Source organism: Carassius gibelio, chromosome A23, assembly GCF_023724105.1.
Source record: "Carassius gibelio isolate Cgi1373 ecotype wild population from Czech Republic chromosome A23, carGib1.2-hapl.c, whole genome shotgun sequence".
NCBI lineage: Eukaryota > Metazoa > Chordata > Actinopteri > Cypriniformes > Cyprinidae > Carassius > Carassius gibelio.
Window position 1 is genome coordinate 19369405 of NC_068393.1, and position 26041 is coordinate 19395445.

Consider the following 26041-nt stretch of genomic DNA (forward strand, 5'->3'; position numbering starts at 1 on the left):
AATAGGGGCATTAACGTAGACAAAATGGGAATAGATAAGATAGTTTCTTATTTCATCCGAGTTGAAAAAATAGATGAAGATAATTCATCTTCCATGAACAGGAAGTGTATCACCATCACTGTATAGTGTCCTTTAAAAATGTGATTTCCATAACTGTATCACTCAAGGATATGTGAGCCTAGAACATGCTTTACCTCAGTTTTCTCTATTTTTTTTTTTTTTGTCTTGATGGTGATCAGCAACAGCAAAAACACAGTTCACACATCTATGAATTTAACATAAGAAATGTATTGAATAGAGTTTGGCCACTTAATATTTCCACGCTTCACATATAATACAGCAATCCATTCAAATCAAATTCCAAGGATCCATTAATATCAAAAATCATTTTGTTGCTCAATGTGTTCAGTCGTATTTAATGAGAGACGCTTAACATACAGTGACCACAGAAGAGAAAACCATTGATCACACTGTATTCCTCTCACAAATATCAGCAAATCTGTTGCATGTATCATCAAAATAATTATTTGACGAAAACCAGGTCAGGTTTGTAACCAAAATATATAATGAGCGCGAGTTTCTAATTAATATCTCTTGATATCATGAACTCAAGTCATTAGCAGTGAAGTGTTTAAAACTGAATCCTCATGTCTAGTTTCTTCCAAAAACCAAAATGAAGTGAAATTAAACTCTTGAGCGGTAAAACTAAAAACCTACAGGTATAAGACAAAGCAAAGGGAGTTGCTTTCCACAGCAAAGTCACATCAAGACAAAAATCTCCACACTCTGAGTCCGGTTTAATGATGGATCGACTGGCGGGTTGATCTCCGTGAGGTTGAGCTGACAGGAGAACTAATGAAAAGCAAACGTGTGTGACAGCAGATCTTCATCTCTCGCTCCATTACTGATGTTACGGTCAGGGAAGAGGAACCCAGTGTCTGATCGCACAGGACTGTGAGTCTCAGAGAGATGTTCATTCAGTGGAGAACAGATCTCCAGCAGACGGGAGAGGAGCGAGACCGCCGGTGACGTTCGGGAGAAGAGACAGATCTGGAAGACTCTGGATGTGAGACTTGAGCTCCTTCCTCACTTGTGTGACACGAGCCAGTTTCTGCTTGTACTCCTGCAAGAACAGCAGATAATCAATCAATGAACAAATCCATCAGACAGCTGCTCTTTTCTTTGTTCAGCAAAGATACATTCAATCAATCAACAGTGACGATAAAGACATTTAGAATGTTACAAAAAAAAATCCATTTTTTAAAATTCCGTTCTTTTGAACTTCATAGTCATTAAAGAATCCTGAAAACTGTTAATAAATTTTTTTTTTTTTTATTGAGCAGTAAATTAGAATATTTGATTTCTGAAGCTCATGTGACACTGAAGACTGGAGGAATGATGCTGAATTAATTATATTTTAATATCTATTAAATTTGTAATAATACTTCTTAATATGACTATTTGAATTTCTGATCAATAAATTCAGCCTTGGTGAGCAGAAGAGATTTGTTTCAAAAACATTAAAACATCTTATGTATTTCAGACCCTTAAATGTATTTAAGTAATGCATTAAACTCAATTTTTTTTGTCTTTCCAAATGTGTTTGATTTGCCTTCTTTCATTAAAAACAAAAGGAAACTTTTTACAGTAGCTTGTTTTCAAGCTCCAAATTGAATACAAATTACCATAAAAGTATGAAAAGTGTCCCAAAGGTTGTCTTGGAGATATATTCAAAGTCTTGTGAAACCAAGACAGCTTTATGTGAGGAACTTAACTTTAATGAACCCAACTTGAGTTGAAGCACAATTATGATTAATCAAGGAATACTGATTTAATGTTGGTCTCTTTTGGCACACAAAGCTATCAAATGATTTCTAAAAACTTGAATACAGTGCGTAAGTCATATGGACTACTTTTTGATGCTTGAAGGTAAAAATCAGATCCACTTTAATTATATTGAACACATCAGCTCTGGTATTCTGCAGAAATTCAAAGAGAGTTTGGAAAGACACGAGCAGTAGATGATGACGGCAGGATGTAAACTTGTCTCTTAACGTACCTCCAGCTTCTTCTCTCTCTCGTTGAGCGCATCTCTCTGGCTCTGGATGTATTCGGTCAGCATGCGTGCCAGCTGTCTCCGGTCCTCTAACTCAGCGGCCAGGCGTCCGTTATACTCGGCCAGCAGCAGACAGGCCTCGTCCACCGTCTTCGACAGCTTGTCTGCCGCCTGTTTATCTGCAGAGAATAGAGGTTTATCAGAAACACACTTCCTGTTAGACAGGGGTACGTTTCTCCAGCGAGACTCACCTGTGATCTTCTCCAGAAGAGAGACATCCTGCACTTCCTGAGGAAGTGATGCGATCTTCTGTCTCACAGCAGCGTCACCAGACGCAGCGTTCTCCAGATCCTGCAGCGCTTTCACCAGATCCTCCGTCTGAGGATCACAACAGTCACATACATGTATATTCATATATATAACTAACATATCAGCAGTTACTTTGAAACATCAAACAGTTTTAGCAATATTTTGCAATGGGATGTTGAATCAAGTACCCAAGCTTTTTACATATACACATTATATTACATACATCATAATTGTATACATTTATTATTGTAAATATATATATATTTTTGTACATGAGTCCCTTAGTTTGGGGAATCATTTAAATGCCATTTATTAAAAGAAATGTGATTCTTACCCATGATTGTTGCATTTCTATTCAAAGATAAGCTCTTAGATTTACAATTAATATATATATTATTTTAGTATATATTTGTTATTTTAGTACCATTTTTTAAAAATGTTTGACTTCTTAAAATTATTTTGAATGGTCCTGCAAAGTGAAAAATTGACTGAAAGAAATGAAGACTCAAACGTTATGTAAAATATAATAATTTTTTCAGATGAAAAATTAAAAGTAAAGCAGCTTTAGCAGTGTCTACGATAATGTTTTAAACATTTTTATTCAATTCTGTTATTATAAACATGTTATATTATCCATGGAATTTTGTTTTTTTATTTATTATTTAAATAGTCATTTTAATTTATTTTTTATATTGCAGGAGCATTTAAAAAGGAAAAATGAAGTAAAAAAAAAAAAAGTATAAAAAAATATAGAACATACAGACATAGAAATGATAAATCTAGAATGCTGATATTGAAATGTTATAATAACAATCAGTAGCAAGAATCCATAATCAGATTTAATTCAAGCAAATGTCATTGGTACCAGTTGAGGAGCAGCTGCGTCCGTCTCCTGGGGAGAATAGTGACCTCTGTAATCATCATCTTCCTCCTCCTCTTCCTCCTGCACCTTCTGGTAGCTTCTTTTCAAATTTTTTCTGTCATCTACTACAAAACAGCATGCAACTTTTACTTTCAAAAAGAGATGATTCACTTGCATGCATGCATGCATTCTACAAGCCAAGACTCGACAGTTAACAAACTGATGCTTGATGAAGATTGCATGGCCAAAACGTTGAATTAAAACAAGATTCGCAAGCTATAGTCATCATGAAAACACAAATGAAAGATCACTTTTTCTAGCCTGCAACTCTGACCACTCTGGACATTCATCTAGCAACTTCTTCAGATGCATCCTGGGATGTTTTAAGAGCTTGTACGCAATATGCATGTATTGCGCTGACCTGTGGGCTTGTGTTTGGGACTGTCTGAGTCCTCGATGGCTAGTTTGAGCTGCTGGATGAAGTCTGCACGGTAGAGGTTTCTCTCCTGCCAGATGTTCAGCAACCTCTCCATCTGCTTCTTAGAACCGTCATCTCCATCTCTGACAGAGAAAGACACAGAATATATGTGAGACGGGACAAATTCATACTACTGAACACATGACACATGTATATGAAGGTGTGTGTACCTGGCCACGTGTGAGCAGGCATCAACCAGGACAGACTCAAAGTCTTTGGTGAACTCGGGACCCTTTTTCTTACTGTTCTGAATCACGTCATTAGCCAGATACAGGAACGTCAACTTCCTGCTGCGTTTCGCTGAACAACAAACACATTTAATTATTACTAACTCTAAAACAAATCTTTTTTGTGTGCGTTCCAGTTTTAATGTTTGATATTTTTAGTCTGAAGGTTAACCTTCAACCAGGATGCCTTGTGCAAACTTAACTTAGACTAGAAAAGTGTGGTCTTTTGTTTCTCAAATGGCCCACCAAATACGCTTGTTCCCTTTAAAGGAATAATTCAGCTCAAAATGAAAATTGACTCAACTTCAAGTCATCCAAAATGTATTTGAGTTTGTTTCTTCATCATATTTGGAGAAATGATGCATTGCATCAGTGTCTCACCATTGGATGCTTAGCAGTGAATGGGTGCCGTCAGAATAATAGTCTAAACTGTTGATAAAAACAACACTATAAATCCACACTACTGCAGTCCATCAGTTAACATCCATAATAAGTTAAAAAGTCCTGTTGTCTCTCACATCAAATCCAGCTTCATATTTGTTCACAGATGTTTTTTGCCTGGTCTGCATATTTCTCTCCTGATTCAGATGAGATTAAATCTTCACTGGAGGAACTGTTGTTTTGGATTATGGACTGCATTTAGCAGGAAGCAACAGTTTGAAGATAAAAACATCTTAATGATGGATTTATTTCTTACAAGCATGGAGCTTCTGGCTTCACAAGACATTAACTGATGGACTGGAGTGCTGTTGATTATGGTCTCATTCTGACGGCACCCATTCACTGCAGAGACACCATTGATGAAACAATGATGCAATGCTACATTTCTCCAAATCTGATGAAGAAACAAACTCATCTACATCTCGGGTGACCTGAGAGTGAGCACATTTTTGACAAATTTTCATTATTCCTTGCTTCTAAACCCAAAGCTGATCCAAACTCTCTCACCTTTCTTCAGCTCTCTGTGCCACACGCGCACGATGAAGGATGCATGCTTGCGGTGATGGATGATCCACAGAGACAGAGTCTGAACGCTCTGCTGCGAGTTACTCAGTTCAGACAGCTTCTTCTCCAGCGCAGACTCGGAGAAAGACGACATGCTGACCGCTCTCTCTCTCCAAACAACTCTAACAAGACACAACAGATTAAAAACAGACTTGCACTTTTCTTTAAGAAACTTAAAAGTTATTAGATATTTTTGCAAACTGCGGGGCATTTAAATTGGACTACTGAAGAAAAAAAAAGAGAGAAAAAAAATTGTGCTAAAATTAAAACATACATATTCTCTCATGATGTCATATATGTGTGTGTGTGTGTGTATGTGTTTATCTGGAAGCTCAATATTAAAACAATGCTATAATAATCAATTATATAATCTAACCACACAGATACACATTATATATGAAACATATGGAATATTTGTACTTTTAAAAAGCAATTTATAGTAAAAAAAAAAGGTACGTATAAATAAAATATACATATGAAGAACAAAGTAGTTTGATTGCATATGTGTCTGATTCATAAATAAGATATAATTGAAGAGTTTGGTCGTTATCGATTAGTTGAGGTGATTAGTTCTAATGCATAATTTCCGGGACATGCAGTGAACATTTTCAAGACATTAAGAGCTAATTATGCAGTTTAAAGAAACAAATCAAGCAACAACTAAAAGGTAAAAGTAAATAACTCCCACCTGTCAGCAGCTTTTGTCGCCTAATCTGGATTTAACTTCAATATGGCAAAACGCACGCGGAAACCCCTGAAATACGAACTCCCGCGGATCAAAAGAGTGGTTTAAATCGAGATATGAATAAATCCAATTAATGAGATACAATCCTCCAGTATTTTCATCAAAACTTTCGCCTAGTGTTTGAACGCGATGATATTTCGTTGCAAGTTGGTTGATAAACAAACGAGGGTCGCGTGCGTGACGTCATGCCCGACGCCGACGTCATAGAGACGCGACCGTATGCTGGGCTTTTGCAACTATACTGTAATTTTTACAACATGACATGTGTCGTTTTGAATAATAATAGCAGTCATTTTTAAGTGACGTGTGTTCTTTTTTCTAAGAAAGCCAGCTTTTGTTTGGTAGATGGCATAGAGGATCTCCAAATGGACTGAATTTCAAAATGTTGTATTTATTGAAATGAAGCAGGAGTTTAATGTCATGATTATGAACTTGAAAGTGCTTATGTGCTGCTGCAGACATGAGTTAGCTAGATTGAACCTCTTAAAGTAAGTATTATGGGAATTTTTTAAGGGGAAGGGATGTCAGTAAATATTCAATATACTCTTTCTCTCTTAAAATGAAACCTGATCATAGAAGAATTTACTAAAAAGTAGTTTTTTGTCATTTTAAGGGTTTACATTTGCTGACTGGGCATCATAATTTTCTGAAAATCATATTTCAGAAGGTAACATTGTTAAACCCCACTGAATAATAATGAAACAATCTGCCTTCACAGATACATTGATAATGTCTGAACATCAAAACACAAAGATTGCATTTGCATATCTCCACCCATCCTGTGTCCTCCTGACCAAAGAATCTACGGCTGCCAACGTAGAAGCCCTTAGCGATCATCACCCCACAGATTTGTCCTCAAAACCCTTGGCTCCAAACAGGAGGGACTCGTCCAGGCAGTGTTGGAAGTAATGACATCTGTATTGGAGAACACTTGCTTGCAAAGTTGGACTTCTTTCTCAGAGCTCTGCCTTTGTCTTTGTTCCCCAAAAGACCCAGGAAAATCCGCCATGACCTCTGATGAACTAAAGCTGGCCGTGCCCAGATCCCTGGATGTGCTATTGCACTCTGCCTACGGTGACATCGTTATTAAACTCTATGAGCCAAGCATGTTGCCTGGACTTGGAGCTGCTGTGTCACTGCTCCTGGCACTAGCAGAGCATGAAAAAGCCAGAGGAGTTCAAACAGCTTCCCTGAAATGTCTCCTTTCTTTGTTTCAACAGTGTAACTGCAAAGAGAAACACATTGAGCCAAGAGAAGATGAGAGGTATCTGCTTGGACGTACCTCGGTCACATTTTTACCTGGCATTAGTCAGTGATCAGTCGAGACATAAGACAAGGCCATGCGGTTACAGTGAAGGCCATGAGGGTTCGGTACAAGGTCGTTGGTCTGGTAATGGCTGATGAGCAGCTTCAGAAAACAGAAAACATTGTGGCAGCTGGAGATCTGGGGAGGGTTGATGAGCTTGTTAAAAAGAGGACTTAATCCTGGCAGAAAGCCACATCCCAGCCCCTTGCTTTGGTCTTACAGAAGATAATTTCTTGCACTTCTTCCCACCCGTACTGGAGAGTCATGCTTGAATTGGTGGATATATCCCATTTCCTGCTTTCCCAGTGCAGACAGTCTGTAGGTGAATGTGTCGGTCCTCTACTGGAAGCATTGGTTGGTGCCATCAATGATGAGGAGCCTGATGTTAAGCACAGGTGCAATGAAGCACTGGACGAGGTTGCACAAAACGGTCAAACCAATGGCAGGCAGGACTTTACTGACATTCTATCCAAAAACCTTCACAGCTTGGCGTCATCCTTACGACCAACACAAGATCTTTGTTCTTAACATGTTCCTTGGGTACCTCAAGATTCTGGGGCCCAAATTGGACATGGTACTAACTTCATCAGTACATCTTGAGCACATCTCCAAAGCACTGATGCCGGAGAGTCGCTTCTTGTCAGCCAAGCGGCTTTTAGTGCCATGTGCAGCCTCTGAATGACACCAGTCGCATGGAAGTCTGCCGCCCCTAGTGGATGATGTGGTGCAGAACATGTTTATGGCACTTGATCTCAGCTATGACCAGAGAGCGCCACAGTTCTATAGTGTACTACACTCACTCATGAAAGCACTTGGTACGTCTTACTTTTCCTTAGTTTACTTGACTATTATTTCAAACAATGTTACTCTTACGTATTAGTGGTTAATTTTTTTGAGTTTGAACTCTGTTGTTTCTCATTTTCCTCTTGACACTAGCCCATACATTCTCTATGGGGTTCAGGTCTGGTGAGTTTGCTGGCCAGTCAGGCACACCAACACCATGGTCATTTAACCAACTTTTGGTACTTTTGCCAGTGTGGACAGGTGCCAAATCCTGCTGGAAAATGAAATCAGCATCTTCAAAAAGCTGGTCAGCTGAAGGAAGCATGAAGTGCTCCAAGATTTCTTGGTAAATGTGTGCAGTGACTTTGGTTTTCAAAAACGACAATGGACCAACACCAGCAGATGACATTGAACCCCAAATCATCACAGACTGTGGAAACTTAACACTGGACTTCAAGCAACTTGGACTATGAGCTTCTCCAGCCTTCCTCCAGACTCTAGGACCATGGTTTCCAAATGAAATACAAAACTTGCTCTCATCTGAAAAGAGGACCACGGAGCCACAGTCCAGTTCTTCTTCTCTTTATCCCAGGTAAGACACCTCTGATGTTGTCTGTGGTTCAGCAAATTCCTCGACATGTCTGTGTGCGGTGGCTCTTGATAAGTTGACCGCAGCCTCAGTCCATTCCTTGTGAAGTTCAATCAATTTTGCTGGACAATCCTCTTGAGTCTCGGTTGGTTGTGCATCTTTTTCCTTCCACTCAACTTTCTGTTAACATGCTTAGATACAGCACTCTGTGAACTGCCAGCTTCTTTGGCAATGAATGTTTGTGGTTTACTCCCCTTGTGAAGGGTGTCAATGATTGTCTTCTGGACAACTGTCAGATCAGCCGTCTTCCCCATGATTGTGTAGCCTAGTGAACCAAACTGAGAGACCATTTTGAAGGCTCAGGACACCTTTGCTGGTGATTTGAGTTGATTTGCTGATTGGCATGTCACCATATTCTGATTTGTTGAGAGTGAATTGGTGGGTTTTTGTTAAATGTGACCCAAAATCATCACAATTAAAAAAAAACCAAAGACTTTCAGTCTGTGTGAACTGAATTCATTTAATACACAAGTTTCACAATATGAGTTGAATTACTGAAATAAATGAACTTTTCCACAACATTCTAATTTATTGAGATGCAGCTGTACTTGAGCATTACAGTTCCTGCTTGTAATTTAATTCTTCCACAGCAAATGACAGTAATGATCCAGTGAGTTGGCACAGCATAAAAGTAAAAAGTGTTGGAACTGTTACATTAATTCTGCTGAAGGTTTCATCATAGTCGCAGACCTGTAATAGATGTAGTGGGTTACCCTGGAACAAGCTGCGGTAAGTGCTTTACACACGGGTTCAGAAGTAATAGAGCAGAGTTATGATGGCATGAGTGCCGTTTTTGGCTTATCTTCAGTACTCCACCTGCTGAGACTTTCAACTTAGGGCTCAGATTTCTGATCATTAAACCAACACCACACAGAGCCAAATTCCCCATGCAATCCATTATTATGGCTTTAATACTATCACCGTGAAGGTTTGAAGCTGATTTGCAAGATGCATTCAGCTGATGATCACGAGCATGCAGTCAAATGCACAGGAATTACATGGTTTTTAAATTCTACTATGCACAGATGTTCTTCCACCAATGTCTGCTTCTGATGAGGACATGGATGTTCCTGCAGAGAAACAGGAGCTTCCTCTTCATATCCAGATTGCAAAAGACGTGATGGAGAGATGCATCCACCTGCTCTCTGACCCCAACCTGGGAATCCGACTCAAGGTTGTAAAATCTCTTCTGTTGATGTATTATAGCTTCGGCATCGCTGCAGGCCTGTTTCCTGTGAGAAGAGCACGTCTGAAGTCAAACGTGTTTGTGGATTTTTAGGTGTTGGACATCTTGGAGTTGTGTGCGTGTGTGTTTTTATGTGAGCAAGATGAATGGCTACGTTTTTTTTCTTTTCAGTGTAGTGAAGCTTGCTAGCTAGCTATAGTGATGCCAGAATTATGAATTGTTCTTTTGAGTTAGTTGAATTGGGCAAAGCACAAATTCTTCTGAAGGATTTATTAGTTTGCTATCATTGCATTAACCATGATCAATAATTTCTCTTTCAATTAAATCCTGTTTTGAGCTTTTTGTTCAATGTATTTTGAAAAAAAAAAAAAAAAGTTTTACTGAATTTTTGGTCAAATAAATGCAGACTTGGTGAGCAAAGATATAGTGTATATTGTATATTAGTTAAAATTCAAGATCCAGTAATGATCAAAGCTGCTCTGTATCTCTTTATGGATCTGTCTGAAGAGGTTCTGTATGAGGTAATATATGTGCTAAACAAAAACATAACTTTAACTTAAAAGCTAAGGTTTAGCTAATTGTTCCTTTGTCCCTCACACATTAAAATATAAGTGAAAAAGTGAAGTAAAGTGAAAAAAAAATATATATATTAAGTCGAATTACAAATATAATGATTATTTTAATGGATGTGCAGAGTTAGCATGTAAATACAGGAATAGGACACTTTGTTTTTATAGCTTGAAATGCAAAATTAAATACTGATATTCTTGTCGTATAATCTGCCTAAATTATACATTTTAAACATAAAATGCATCTACTTTGAACAATGTGCTGAATGAATGTCTGAGGCAAACACAATATTCAGCCAAAAATAATTTAAGATATTAATGTTTGAACCATTTTTGCTTGCAAAAGTCTACTTGATATTTTACTTTAATAGTATTTTTCCAATGCTTGCTAACCTGAGGGGACATACTAAAGTCCTTATTAAAGTTTTTTTTTATAATTTTTTTTTTTTCTAATATAAATATCTATCTATATATCTATCTATCTATCTATCTATCTATCTATCTATCTATATATATATATATATATATATATATATATATCTATCTACAGTATTGTTCAAAATAATAGCAGTACAATGTGACTAACCAGAATAATCAAGGTTTTTAGTATATTTTTTATTGCTACGTGGCAAACAAGTTACCAGTAGGTTCAGTAGATTGTCAGAAAACAAACAAGACCCAGCATTCATGATATGCACGCTCTTAAGGCTGTGCAATTGGGCAATTAGTTGAAAGGGGTGTGTTCAAAAAAATAGCAGTGTCTACCTTTGACTGTACAAACTCAAAACTATTTTGTACAAACATTTTTTTTTTCTGGGATTTAGCAATCCTGTGAATCACTAAACTAATATTTAGTTGTATGACCACAGTTTTTTAAAACTGCTTGACATCTGTGTGGCATGGAGTCAACCAACTTGTGGCACCTCTCAGCTGTTATTCCACTCCATGATTCTTTAACAATTTCTTGGTTTTGCTTCAGAAACAGCATTTTTGATATCACCCCACAAGTTCTCAATTGGATTAAGGTCTGGAGATTGGGCTGGCCACTCCATAACATTAATTTTGTTGGTTTGGAACCAAGACTTTGCCCATTTACTAGTGTGTTTTGGGTCATTGTCTTGTTGAAACAACCATTTCAAGGCATGTCCTCTTCAGCATAGGGCAACATGACCTCTTCAAGTATTTTAACATATGCAAACTGATCCATGATCCCTGGTATGCGATAAATAGGCCCAACACCATAGTAGGAGAAACATGCCCATATCATGATGCTTGCACCTCCATGCTTCACTGTCTTCACTGTGTACTGTGGCTTGAATTCAGAGTTTGGGGGTCGTCTCACAAACTGCCTGTGGCCCTTGGACCCCAAAAGAACAATTTTACTCTCATCAGTCCACAAAATGTTCCTCCATTTCTCTTTAGGCCAGTTGATGTGTTCTTTGGCAAATTGTAACCTCTTCTGCACATGCCTTTTTTTTAACAGAGGGACTTTGCGGGGGATTCTTGAAAATAGATTAGCTTCACACAGACGTCTTCTAACTGTCACAGTACTTACAGGTAACTCCAGACTGTCTTTGATCATCCTGGAGGTGATCATTGGCTGAGCCTTTGCCATTCTGGTTATTCTTCTATCCATTTTGATGGTTGTCTTCCGTTTTCTTCCACATCTCTCTGGTTTTGCTCTCCATTTTAAGGCATTGGAGATCATTTTAGCTGAACAGCCTATCATTTTTTGCACCTCTTTATAGGTTTTCCCCTCTCTAATCAACTTTTTAATCAAAGTACGCTGTTCTTCTGAACAATGTCTTGAACGACCCATTTTCCTCAGCTTTCAAATGCATGTTCAACAAGTGTTGGCTTCATCCTTAAATAGGGGCCACCTGATTCACACCTGTTTCTTCACAAAATTGATGACCTCAGTGATTGAATGCCACACTGCTATTTTTTTGAACACACCCCTTTCAACTAATTCAACTAATTGCCCAATTGCACAGCCTTAAGAGCGTGCATATCATGAATGCTGGGTCTCATTTGTTTTCTGAGAATCTACTGAACCTACTGGTAACTTGTTTGCCACGTAGCAATAAAAAAATATACGAAAAACCTTGATTATTCTGGTTAGTCACATTGTACTGCTATTATTTTGAACAATACTGTATATATATATATATATATATATATATATATATATATATATATATATATATATATATATATATATATATATATATATACATATATATATATATATATATATAGATATTTATATTAGAAAATAAAATAGAAAATAGATTTCTTTACTACCAGCTAAAATAAAATAAAATAAATTAAATGCTTATAGAAATAAAATTTTTACAAGAAAATAATTTATGGTTTCAGTTTTAGCCAATTATAATAACCCTGAATGGGATTAAATTTCAGTGCTTTTGCTTTCAGCAAACTTGTTTTGTTTGATGGAAATGGTGCAAGACTGAAGGAATAACTATATTACCGTATTTTTGAGAGAAAACTACACTTTTGTAAGTAAATGCACAGTTACTTGGGGGAACATAAAACAGATTCTGTGTTGTGAGCACAGTCACCACTAGATGGTAGACTCACTTCAGTCTTTCACCACAGCTGCAGCAGACAGAAGTCACTCTCACTGATGAAGACAGCTCCAGCTGGAAACCCCAGAGCTTTGCTCAAACACACACCATCCTGTGCTGCTCTGTTCATTCCTCTGGAGCAGCTCCCAGGGCTCTTTTAGTCTTTCCCATAAGTCGTTTTCTGTTTTTCCTAACCTTCAGTGGGTTTTCTGATGTAATCCAGATGAGGTGAAACCTCACATGCTGCATTCAGGCTCAGTGCATGCATATAATATTGACTATTGGCAAATAAAATAGTTTCCGGTGACATCTGGGAACTGTTTTACAAAGCAAACCATGAGAAATATGAAGCCAGTGGTTTGTGAAATGCTGAAGTGATATGTCATTTGATTGAGCCGCCGTGTGGAGAAGATTCATCCGGAGAAAACGGTTTGTGAGAGAAGGAGGATAATACTGAATACTGATAGAGTTACCATGGTTATGAGAGACAGACAGACGGACAGACATGAGAGGTCATGCTGTTTATTTCCCAGCTGGCTCTAGTGCTCCTCTCTCATTCACATCATTTTCCCTCTTTATTATTCTCCATCCATCCTTCATTTTTCTCCATCCCTCTGCATTCACCTCCATCTTTCGAGACTAATGAGGCTCTACATCAGGCTGCTTAATTAATTAATTAGGATAATGCTGCCATGGAGACTATTAGAATATATTAGAACATCTGTGGCCGTTATGGCGCGGGCGTTCACTGTTTGCAGTTCTGCTGTGAATTTTAAGTCAACAGCAGTGAAATCACTGGAGAAATGCATTAAGGTTTGTCTGTAATCTAGTGTACAGGGTCTCAAACAGTTTTTGAACACTTCACTTCACTTTGCTTTTTCACTATTCAGTGTCTGTTTTAATATTTACAGTGGAGGCGGATCTGGATCGGGTGATTGACACCTGTCTTCAGTACCTCAGCTGGCGACAGCCAATCAAACTCCAGGAGGCGTGTCTCAGGTAAAGCCCCACCCATCTCAAAACGGAATATGGAATATTTCTTTTTTTTTTTTTTTTTTACAGACTCTTTCCTTTATCAAAGTGTATTTTAAATTCCTCAGCATTGTTTCTATCTTATAAAAGTGATTAATTTTGCATTATATTTATAGTTTCAGTAATTTGGAGACTAATATCAAAACTTTATTATCATTATTATTATTATTGTAGATTCATTCTCTGTCAGCTGTAATTTTTTGGTGTGCAGTAAATCAATATATCTACTAATATTTTGTTATATTTAGAATAGACCAATCAAAAAGGGAGAGGAAAAGATATGACCATTTGACAAGCATTGAGAAAAAAATATATAATAATTTTACATAATATGCAATTAATACTGCAATATTGTATAATAATTTTAACATTTATAGAATACAGTTTTATTATAATTTAATTCTATGAATGATGTTCTGTAATATGTTATCAATATTATATAATAGAATATAGAACAAGAAAATAATCATTAAAATGAATACATTTGCAGATTACCATAGTTCTATTAGAAACAGCCCATGCTGTAGTTCACTTTGTGTGCTGCTGTAAGCAGACCGTCTCATATCCTGCTGTAATAGAGTGAATTACACTAATAGTTGTTTGTTTGATCATGTGTTGTTCTCTTTAGTGTGTTCCGCTGGCTGATGGACTCTGATCTGGTCTGGTTCAGTCTGAATGAGCTGAGCTGTCCCGTCCCGTACGAGCCCCCTCACCCTCATCTGCTGCGTGTGAAGCTGACCGGATCAGACAAGCCCAGGAACCAGTTCACAGACAACATCCTCAAATTTCTGCAGGAAGAGGATGCCACATAACAGCGCTTTATACATCTGAACGCTAGATTTAGGACGATGATCTACATGTCTGACTGGAAGAACTTGTGGAAAAGACATTTTCATATGATGCAGATCGTTATAGTTTAAGATGAGTAAAAAAAAAAAATTACCATGTCAATGATGTATTCTGCCAAAATAACATTTATTATAATTATTATTACTTCTCTAAAATAAAAAATAAAAAATAATGATAATATTGGACCTTTTAGAATATTTTTTTTTCTCCTTTGGATGAAATGTGTGGCTAATATCAAAATCTTCAGTGTCGCTGTCCGTGATACGCGGCTCTCTCTCTCTCTCCGCACCGAACACAGCGCACGAGTGACCAGCTACTCCGTTCAACTTTTCCGTGTTTTGTTTTTAGATGCTTTAATGTTTAAATCGACAAGCGGTAAGGCGTAAAAACACGTGAGAAAGATAAGCTTTCGTGACGATGCGCAGCAGTGGCCTGTCAACTGTCCTGACCATCTTTTTAGGCTGTCCTCAGCGAGTCGGTTATATAAAATATCAAGGTGAAAAAGGTGAAAATCATCATAGCTTGCTTAGTATAGACCCAGCTCCCAACCCAACTTTGAGAATAGATTAACAGCGATATTTTTTTTTTTATCGTCCGATAACGGCCCACCACTAATATATATATATTAAATTTACTTTAAACTTCCATCCATCCATCCATCATCTTCCGCTTTAAACTTAAAATATCAAATAATTATTATATAAATGTTCACTTTTATATACATAATTTGTATTCTGATTTTAACGAACACTTATTTATAAATACAATTCTTTAATTCCAAGAGACTTCTGGTGTAGGTTCTGGTCTAGTTGTGTGCTGTTGGTCCGGATCTTCTGTTCAGTCTCGTTTGGGATCCTCTTCTTCTGTGACAGTCTAATAAATGTGCCTCCTGTGAGAGTCGCATTAAAGCTGCCTCATATGCTTTGTGTTAGCCTGCTGCTGTGTTATCTGTACTGTACTTTGCCATTTATCCTGCTGACAGAGGCGCTATTATTCACCGTCCGGGGCGACCGGCTAACGTGCAGCATATACGGGGTTAATTCAGTTTCCCCTCGACCGCTTCTGATAAGTGTGAAAGAACCATTATGAAGTCGAACCTCTTGACATGCGCTTTGTTTAAGGGATTCACCGCCGGTAAAGACGACAAAGCAAACTGAAGTGACGAAATAATGAAGGATTGAGGTGATTTTGAGGCTAAGTAGCGATGCTCTTTTGTTAGATCTAAAGGTAAATAAATAAACAGTGAACGTTGAGGGGGTTTTCCGTCATTTAAGCAAATTATCTACAATTTTATAGTTATCGTGACATTTAGAGCTTTTTATATTATAATCAAGGATGGACAGTGGTGCGCATGCGCGACCATATTAGCGTGTAAATTTAGACCACTCATTTGCATATGTCAGTGACAGCTGTTAAGTATGAAAATTATATTAGCAATATTATTTTTAAGTAGCCTATGCCATAACATTTTATTTTAAATCCTTTTTATTTTTTAAAAAGTTTATAATAGATTATCGCAGTGTTTATTATTTTATTTTATTTTAAAAATAAGTGCAATAGTTCTATTATTAATTAGGCTGTTTTATATTCTAGGAACCTAATATTTAATGGGCCACAGAGATCTTGCAGGACTGTTTTCTTAATCCCGCTCCTGGTGAATTTCTATCAGTTCCCGCCAATTTTGTGTCCAATCCCGCCTTTAAACATTCTAATTATTTTACATTTAGAATCACTTAAGGGAGCCGCTATCAATATGTGGGGAAATAGTTTTTTTATTTATGGGGTATTGAATGAGCACTCGCTGTTTAGTAGCTGTTATATGTTTAGAAAATTTCTTTGTTGATGTTTATTATTAACAATGTACATAAAACGGACATCTTATAGACGTTTATCAGATGTCTGTTCACAGCAGATGCTTTCCAGATGAAGCAATCTTTAAACAGGCATCACATTTTAAAGTTGAAAGGATTTGATTTTCTATCAACTGGAAAAATCAGATATGGAAAAGGTGATTCAAACTATATCTCTCCTCTCTGTTTTTATTAAAAACTGTTTTCAACTTAAAACTTGCAGCAGTAATAAAAGGCCATAAACATTTAGCTTACCATTTATAGAGTTGTTGAAGCCTCCCGGATGCTGTTTTGATTCCACTTTACTTCCTTCTGGAACTTCATTGTTATTAACCGATACCCATTATGGCACATCTTAATTAACACTAATCAAAAAACACGTGCCCGTTTCAGAAAATAAAACATAAAAGCGGGACAAAACACACATTTTTGCAGGTTAGGCAATCACTGACTGATACTGTAGCTTGCCAACTGCTCCGCCCTTTAACCGTTAGAGTGGCGTCACTTGACTTTGAACATTCAAAATCTCTGCATTGGCGCCTTTAAAAAATAAATAAATAAATAGTCAACATAAAAAAATAATTAATTTAAAATGGAAAAATATACAGTTTACTCTGCTTTCATGCAAGGGTGGAAACCTGTGATTTTAAAGTTGTGTATTGTAATTCAAATAAGAGCGCACTCTGTCACATGTCGATCGTCTATTAATCACGTGACTTAAAGACATGAATCTGCAGACAAGATTTTAACTAATTAAAATTTTGGAACACAGTGAAATTCTTCAGATGAGCTCGAGTTCCCAGTCTCTCACATTTGAATGCATATTATTTCACACAGTGTAAAAAAAAAGCAAGCAAATCATGTATTAATAATAGACAACGATATATGATCAATGTTTTTTTTATTTGATAAAGGCATACATTGAAGGTGAAACCAGTTTTTTTTTGTAATATTACTTCATTTACACAATCTGTACATGTATTACTTCCAGAAACAAAAAGAACTATTGAATCAAACCGTAAAAATCCAAGAAACCAGAAACTAAGCTGTTGTTATACCATTAAACATACTGTAAATGTCTTCAGGATTTTCTTTTTAAAGCTGCATAAAAACCACAAAACGTCATAGTATTGTGTGCACATCATCCTTCTATTGACACAAAAGCTTCATGAAACATATTTGCAAAAGCTGGCACCCATCAAATCACACTTTGCCATCGGTGATGCCAGTCCAGAATAAAACCCTCTGGTGCCTGTAACATTAGACATGTAAACAATGATAGTTATATTACAGCATGTAAATGTCATCGATTAGACCTGATGAAGAATATTTCAAACATTCACATTAGTTCTGCCGCTTCTAGCCATCTATACATCATATCAAAACCATGAATCTGATCAAACTAAGAATGACCAAAGAGTTTAAATCAACGGTCCAGTTTGGTTTCTTGCTCATTGGCAAATATTAGAAAGGTTTGTCACATGCACTCGCTGTTCTGAACAGACATCTACCTTCATATTTATACAGAAATATACATCTTTTGTCAGAAGGATAGTTCACTCAAAAATTAAAATGTTGTTATTATGTACTTTATCAACCGTCATGTTGCTTCAAACCTATTTGACTCACTTCACTCATTTGACTTCTCTTTCTCATTTAATTATTTATTATATCCTTTGGAATTAGGGTTAGGGTTAAATAAATAAATAAATAAATTAAATAAATTCAGTTTCTTCCATAAAATACAAAATAATTTATTCAGCAGGATGTTTAAGTTGCTCTTTGGAAATAAACAGAGGCTAAATAATAAAACGACAAAAAGATATCAAGAAATAAAATATTAAATCAAATCAAATAAGGAAATAAAGACTCAAAATAAAAATGGAAATAAATAAAAGCTTCAAAAAGGACACTTAAAAAAAAACTTACTATTTTACATAAAATACACAATTATTTATTTTGCAGAATGCAAAATATTTTTAATTAAATGTGAGCCAAATTAAATCATCACAATTAAAAAAACCAAAGACTTAAACTACTTCAGTCTTTGTGCACTGAATTTGTTTAATATGAAAAGAACCGAAATAAAACAAAACTTTTTTTTTAACAAAGATTATTATTACAAATAATAATAATAATAATAAGTCAAAAAGCTTAAGAGTTTCCTTTTGTTTTTTACATAAGAAAGTCAGTCATATGTGTTTGGAACAGCATGAAGGTGAGTCAATGACAGATTTTTTATTTTCAGGTGAGCTATCCCTAGTGTGTGGGTTGGCGTGAGGAATTCTGGGTATTTTGGTGATGTGGGTGTACAGGTGCTTGCGTGGGGTAATAATAACTAAGTATAAGAAGAACCTAAAGCGCGCAGCTCTCAGTGCAGTCAGTGGTACTATCATCAGCGGACCTCTTCCTGAGCTCACGGCCGGGTTTGTGGTGGTCAGACTGCAGAAGCTCCTCTTGTGACGTCGCCCCCTGATGGACCGGAGGAGGCACATTCCCCTCGGCCCGCTCCACCTGCAGGTACGCCCGAACGTGATGATGCCGCAGCTTGCTGTCGCTGAAGTCGATGACACGGCATTCGTACGTGCCCTCATCCGCAGGCTTCACGCTGGACAGACGGAGCTTGTGGGAGATGTTGCTTCCAGCAACCTTCACCACCTACAGAGAAACAGACAGGAGAAGTGTGGAAATGATCAGTCAGGGCATTAAATCATGAATCAGCCTTGAAAATGCTGATTTAAAACAGACTCCGACTGATTTGGGATAAGGCCGAGATGGCTAGCAGGCCTAAAAATGCATCGTGTTTTAGAAAATCTACCTTTTGAGAGCTTTTAAGGAAAGACACTACACAGGCAAAAACAGTTTTTTAATGCACTGGTTAATTTTTGGAAATTATGAGCGATTTTACTTCAATAACATCAGAATATTGAAAAGAAAACATCTAAAATATGCATTTAAGTGTTTGTTTTATTACCTTTGCATTTATAGATTTTAACTATTGAATTTCATACCTGGCTTCATTTAGTGTTCAAATGTATGCAAATTAGTGCAGATTTAATTACATAATGGATAATTTGCATATTTAAACATAATATTTAAGAAAACTTGTTATGCAAAACCACTGTCTTTATGTACCATGATTAATCAACTGGTGAAAATATGGTTATTATGGTTAGACTAATAAATATGTTCTATTAGTTCATTTTCACCCTCTTCACCTGTAGTGCCTTGCCTCAGCTACAATATTAAATTTAAATTTAATTAAATTAAAAATGTAGTTTATGCATTTAGCAGACGCTTTTATCCAAAGCGACTTACAGTGCATTCATTTTTAACCAGCAATATTGTATGTGAAACAATCAAAAAACAAGCACAGGATAAGTCTTTTTGATTGTTCCTATAGCTCTCATTTCTCACGTCCTGCAGGCTGAGATTGGTTCCTGTGTGGATCATGAGCAGCTGCACTGGATGTAATATGTGAGACAGTGGCTCTGTCCTAAATTGTCTTCGTATTGGACTTCTGTGAGGCATTATGTGTGGGTTCATCAGACCCAAAGGGGTTTAGGACAGTATTTGGGACGAGGCCAGTGAAATGCTACAGTGGACACAGTGATGGTCAGCAGATGCAAAACACAATGAAAGGAAGCAGCAGAGACAGTAACTCCATCCACATAGTTTTATGCTAAATTTGTCATAATGCATTAAAAATGTGATAACAAATAAATGCAATAAAATGCAAAAAAAAAAAAAAAAAAAAAAAAACCAAAACGTGCAGAAATGTAAATACTTTATAAAATAGATAATAGATGTAAATACGAAGGTCAAAAAATAAAGTTATTATAAAGTAAATAATACAATTATATTGAAATATTCCATTTTTTATTGATAACCTAGTATGAAAAGCGTATTAATTAAAAAATTGGAACTAAAATGCATGAAAAGAATGACTGAGACTAAAAGGTTTGTCTCAATGATTGGTTAATATGAGCTCATACTGTTGCTCTCAGACCTCGGTTGACATCATGAACTTCAGAGCGTTTTGTCTGTGCACTATAAACCGCAAGTAATTGATTAGTAAATTTTGCAACAATTTAATTAGTTTAGTAAGTAATTGATAAGTAATTAATTTGAACTCTTACTGTATTCAGTTTTTTATTTTTTTACACAAATTTAATACACAAGTGGAATGAAAGGGGGCAGTGTGTCGCATCAGTAGCTGCAGTGAGAAAGTGGAACGCAAAAAAAACAAACAACAGTAAAGGGAATGAAAGGCAATAAGAAAGCCAAATGCATCAGTAGAATCAATAAAAATGCAGTGGGAGTGAAATGCATTAGTTGAGGCAATGAAATGCAGTAAATGCAGTGAGACAGTGGAATGCATCAATGGAGGCAATGCGATGCAATAAAATGCAGCAAGTCTGTGGATTCAGTGAAATGCAGTAAAATGCACTGAGTGAGTGAAATACAACAGTTGATGCAATGCAACGCAGTAAGAGAGTGAAATGCATTAGTGGAGCAATGCAGTAAAATGCAACAAGTGAGTGAAATACATCAAATGAGGCAATGCAGTGAGGTAGTGAAGTGCAAAAGAGGATTCAGTGAAATGCAGTAAAATGCACTTAGCGAGTGAAATACAACAGTTGAGGCAATGCAATGCAGAAAGAGAGTGAAATGCATTAGTGGAGCAATGCAGTAAAATGCAGTTAGTGAGTGAAATGCAACAGCTGAGGTGAGGCAATGCAGGCAGTGAGGGAGTGAAATGCATCAGTTGGAGGCAATAAAAAGCAGTGAGAGAGTGAGATGCTGCAGTCTGCATGTGAGAAGTGATGAGATGAAGCTGTGGAACCGCAGACACATGAGAGACACATTCACTCAACAGCTCTCTCTCTAGCTCTGAAACACAAAGACAACAGGACAATCTCTCTCTAAAGCGGTCAGCGTTCCCAGAGGACTCTGAGCCCGCACGGGTCCAGACGCTCAATAAAGCTGTCTGCCAGTGAAGCAGATTGAGTGTGGATCAGGTGGATAAATAAACATACATTCACAAACCCGCATGCACACACACAAACACGCTAACATTAACTCGCTGGCGCCGTTTCCACAGCACTACATATGTTGAGTGTGTTAACAAACTATCTAGCTATCAGCTTCTCTAGAAACAGAAATAACAGCACAGCTGAATGCAGGAAAGTGTTAAACGACGCCGTCATGAGCCTCGGCGACTGGACGGAGCGCTTCCAGTGAAACCTGTAACCTCAGATCCAGAGCTCTGCATTCACACTGGAAGAAAATGTCCTTGTGAATATTTCATGAAGTAGCAGAAGAGAGATGCTTTGATTTATCCACCCACACAAACACACACACACACACACAGGTAACACTCACCTTCAATATCCTACTGAGGGAATGAGCCTGCAAAATTACATATCCGTCCCTGATTAGAGACTCTTATAACTGCTATTTAGATGCCAAACAGCAATAACTGTGTTACTAACAGATGCATAAAAAATTATAATAATTATAACCTTTTATTTAATGGGTTCAGAACAGGGTTTAATATAGTTATCTAAAACTTAAACCACAAAAAACAATGTCATCGCCTGAAATAAAATAAACAGAATAATTAAAAAAAGCTATTTAAGGAACATTTCTCATTTTCATATATTTTAATTTGATGTACTTAACTGAAACTGAAAACAAAAATAATAATGAACTATATATTTAGATATTGATAAAAACAAACATCTAAAATGACTAAAACCTTAAAATGAAAACTGAAAATTTAAAAATAAAAAGTAATTAAAATAAGTAATAAAAATTATAATATCATCTCATGATACTAACATAATGGTTCGGATAAAAGCTTGATGGTTTAATGTCGACAATTGAAAAATGATACAATTAAGCTATAAATAATAGAACTGTAATTTTACAATTTATACTATATATTTTTTTCATTAAAATTAAGAAATTATTTTCTTGATTACTAAATTTGTATTTTTCAGTGAAACACTACAACAATATTTTGTTTAATATTTTTAGTTCAATTACAAGGTATTAAAATTAAAGCTCGCATTTCAATTTTTTTCCTCAAATTATTCTAAGCTGCAAGGTACAGTAAAACATGTGTTATACAACTGTTACATAGAAATACACAGAATACACAAGTGTTCATGAAAGAGTGAGTGTTGCTCAGCATTAACATGACACTGATAGCATGCTGTTAGTCTGAACATCAGCACAGTGACGATCACCTGCGGCATGATCACAGCTCATCTCACTCTGTGTTTATGAGGAGATTCCTGCGTCTCACACACACACACACACACACACACACACACACACACACACACACACACACACACACACACAGCCTGCAGCGGCTCAACCAGCAAGAGCCGAGCAAGTTGCTAACAAATCACCTTTAGCCCAAGCAGTGTGATGTTGTGTTTGCATGCTCCAGTTATTCACCCTGACAAACACTCACACCATGTATTTTTACATTCTCTCACTGAGCAGCAGAAGACAGCAGCCTTGAGCGAACAGGAAAGAGACGTTCAGGGAGGAAATGACAAACTTCACACACTCACACTGATTTTGGTGGCGTCCTTTGACTTCTCATTCTGCGGCATCACCTGCAATATAAAAAAACATCATGCATTCATAATCAACATGATTATAGTTAACTAAAAAACAAAACATTCATTCTTTAAATTAAAATGTTATTTCAAATAAAAGAAAGTGAAATAAGTGTAAAAAAATTAAATAAAAAACATTGCCAAATAAGCAAGTTGCCAAAGCAACATTTTTGTTTAGTTGAACTTGAAATACTAAAATAACTAAAATGAATAAAAAGTATTATATAGATAAAAATAAATATTAATCAAAAATGTAATATAATCTATTCAGACATTTAAATAAATATAAAAGTAGAAATGCCAAAACAAAAATTACTAAAACATTCACATTTAGCTGAAAACAAAATATATACATTAATTTTTTTTAAATTAAATATGTATATTCAAAAATTATAATAGCATATCAATAAGCCGTTCATCTAACAGCATATATATATATATATATATATATATATATATATATATATATATATATATATATATATATATATATATATATATATATATATATATAGCATTAATACTTATATAATATATATTTAAATATATATTAATAATTATATATTAAATATAATTTTTCTATTTTTTTGAATAATTTAACTGTACATTTGTATGATATACTTTACTTCAACTCTGATCCCCTGATCAATACTACTCCTACTTCTAATAATAATATATTTTGTTTGTAATATTAAATATTTTAAAAGTGCAACAACCAAAAACTGAATTGAATATATAAACAAAATAAATTAATCTAATAAACTGAAATATTAAATATTAAAATATTTTTCACAAGCTGATCCTTTTAGGTTGTTCATGAAATGTTTGCAACATCACACTGCGTCCTCAGTGGCTCAGTGATGACGGGAGAAAATGAATCGTGTTCACTTTTACAGCAAACTACAAAATACCTGCATTGCTTACGAGACATTGCTTTTGCTACAACTGCTGGAGGGCAGAGAAAACGGCTGAGGGCGGAGTAATGCTAATACAGCACAGTCAGTCAGCAGTTGTGGGCGGAGCCTAAGCAGTATGATAAAGAAAATCAAAATGGCTTAATTGAGACTGTTTCGTTTTTTGGGGACTTGAATGGATTTTATCATTGTAGGTTGGTTGTGTCCACACTCTGCTAAGACACATTTATATACAAACAATGTAAAAAAGACGACGTGTTATGTGCCCTTTTAGGGGCGTGTGGTTGACTCTTAACTTTTATAAAGAATATCTCTTTGGATTTGAGACTTTAATCTTTGCGACTTTACAGATCTTCTTTATGCACCAAGAGCTTGTAACACTCTGAAGAGAAAGGAAAACTTGAAAACTTGAAATCACATCATATGACCCCTTCAGTTTTGGCCCTTCTATAGCGAATATTCATGTGTCTAATGCAGTTACTGAGACAAACAGCAGCAGGGTATTCAAACACACACACACACACACACACACACTTAAGTCCAGTGTTCTGGAATGAGATGTTGGTTGTGCGTCATGTCATCTTAACTAGCCGCGGCGGATCCTCAAGAGCCCTTCATGAATAAAACATGACGCAAAGGTGAGCAAGAGTTTCTCTATGTTCCTCTTTTTCATCCCTTCATCCAATTAAAAAGCATCTTGAGTTCACAGCAGGAAGCCCTGCAATCTCTCCCACTCACTTTCTCTCTCACTCTCTCTCTCTCTCTCTCTCTCCCTCTCTCTCTCTCTCTCTCTCTCTCTCTCTCTCCCACTCACTCACTCTCTCTCACTCTCTCTCTCTCCCACTCTCTCTCTCTCTCTTTCTTCCACTCACCTTCTCCCTCTCTCTCTCTCTCTCTCTCTCTCTCCCACTCTCTCTCTCTCTCTCTCTCTCCCTCTCTCTCTCTTCCACTCTCTCTCTCTCTCTCTCTCTCTTTCTTCCACTCACTCTCTCCCTCTCTCTCTCTCTCCCTCTCTCTCTCTCTCTCTCCCTCCCTCTCTCTCTCTTTCTTCCACTCACTCACTCTCTCTCACTCTCTCTCTCTCTCTCTCTCTCTGGTGTCTGGGGAAGCTGCAGTTATTTCTACTGGTTGTGATTAATGTTGTGTGGAGTGTTACCTGCTGCAGAGCTGCGTGTCCATTAATACCGCTGTATCCTCTCCTCTCTTTCCTCTGCTCACCTCGTGATTGTGTTTCTTCAACTCCCTGTGGTTTTATTAAAACTAAAAGATTTCTATGTGTTTTCGTTATGTGACGGTCTTGGAAACACTAAACAAGGCCTTCATCATTTATTCTTGCTACTATTTAAATTGTTTGTGTTTATTTATTTTTTTGTCCTAGATCCAAACTGTCAGTCATAAACTATATAAAAAAAAGGTTTATCACAATAATTTTTTTTACTATGCATTATTTCTAATCAAGCTGTGATTTCGTCAAATAATGCAAAAACTGTGAAAAACTCTTTAATTGTTATTTTCCTGATAAAGCTGTGATTATGATTACAGTGTTCATTAAAACAATTAAAAATATATTTTTGTTAAATGTTTTGCTTGTAATGTCTAATTGTGTATCATTCTTTACAACAAGCTGTGATATTTTGATAAATAATGCAGACATTTAAAAGTTTTAAGTGTCCAAACTGACTGTATATTTCATGTATAGCAGGGGGCTTCAATTAAAATAGCTTGAGATCCAGTAATGAACCCTCCTCCCAGCCGAGGTCCGGACAGTTATATACTTAAAAACATGAACTGATGGGTTTTACCAGACCAGGCTCTGCAGGATATTAAAGCTCAAATTTAAGACTTTAAGATCTTTTAAGGCCTGCACAAATAAAATAAAATGACTGTAAAAAGCATATTTTAGAGTTCAGACACAAGTTTTCACAAACTTCACATTTCCGCCTAAACTTTTTTTTTCAAAAGGTTAGAGGTATCAATTAAAGGTATCAATTATTA

General features: G+C 36.3%; 2 protein-coding genes and 1 pseudogene across 3 annotated transcripts in view; 1 reads left to right on the top strand and 2 right to left on the bottom strand.

Annotated features, from left to right (window-relative positions):
- Positions 1-268: 268 nt before the first annotated feature.
- LOC127944597 (regulation of nuclear pre-mRNA domain-containing protein 1B) lies at positions 269-5881 on the bottom strand. Of its 2 annotated transcripts, none has more exons than XM_052540639.1 (8): positions 5626-5881; positions 4881-5059; positions 3876-4005; positions 3649-3788; positions 3231-3349; positions 2308-2434; positions 2060-2235; positions 269-1123 (listed from the first exon to the last, which is right to left on the bottom strand). In XM_052540639.1, exons 2-8 carry the CDS (start codon positions 5029-5031, stop codon positions 974-976), a joined length of 993 nt encoding a protein of 330 aa, XP_052396599.1. In that variant the 5' UTR covers positions 5032-5059; positions 5626-5881; the 3' UTR covers positions 269-973. The 2 variants fall into 2 exon arrangements, with proteins under 2 accessions (XP_052396599.1, XP_052396598.1); XM_052540638.1 differs by having other exon boundaries at positions 3231-3352.
- A 530-nt stretch (positions 5882-6411) lies between these two features.
- Positions 6412-14906, top strand: LOC127944339 (TELO2-interacting protein 1 homolog; annotated as a pseudogene).
- A 2472-nt stretch (positions 14907-17378) lies between these two features.
- The window catches only part of LOC127944387 (V-set and transmembrane domain-containing protein 2-like protein), a 37113-nt gene continuing 28450 nt past the window's right edge, over positions 17379-26041 (bottom strand). Inside the window, exons 3-4 of the mRNA XM_052540276.1 lie at positions 23085-23129; positions 17379-19152 (exon numbers count right to left, since the gene is read on the bottom strand). Of these exons, the coding sequence (XP_052396236.1) occupies positions 18850-19152; positions 23085-23129 (348 nt within the window). The 3' untranslated portion in view covers positions 17379-18849. The remainder of the gene's footprint in view (positions 19153-23084; positions 23130-26041) is intronic.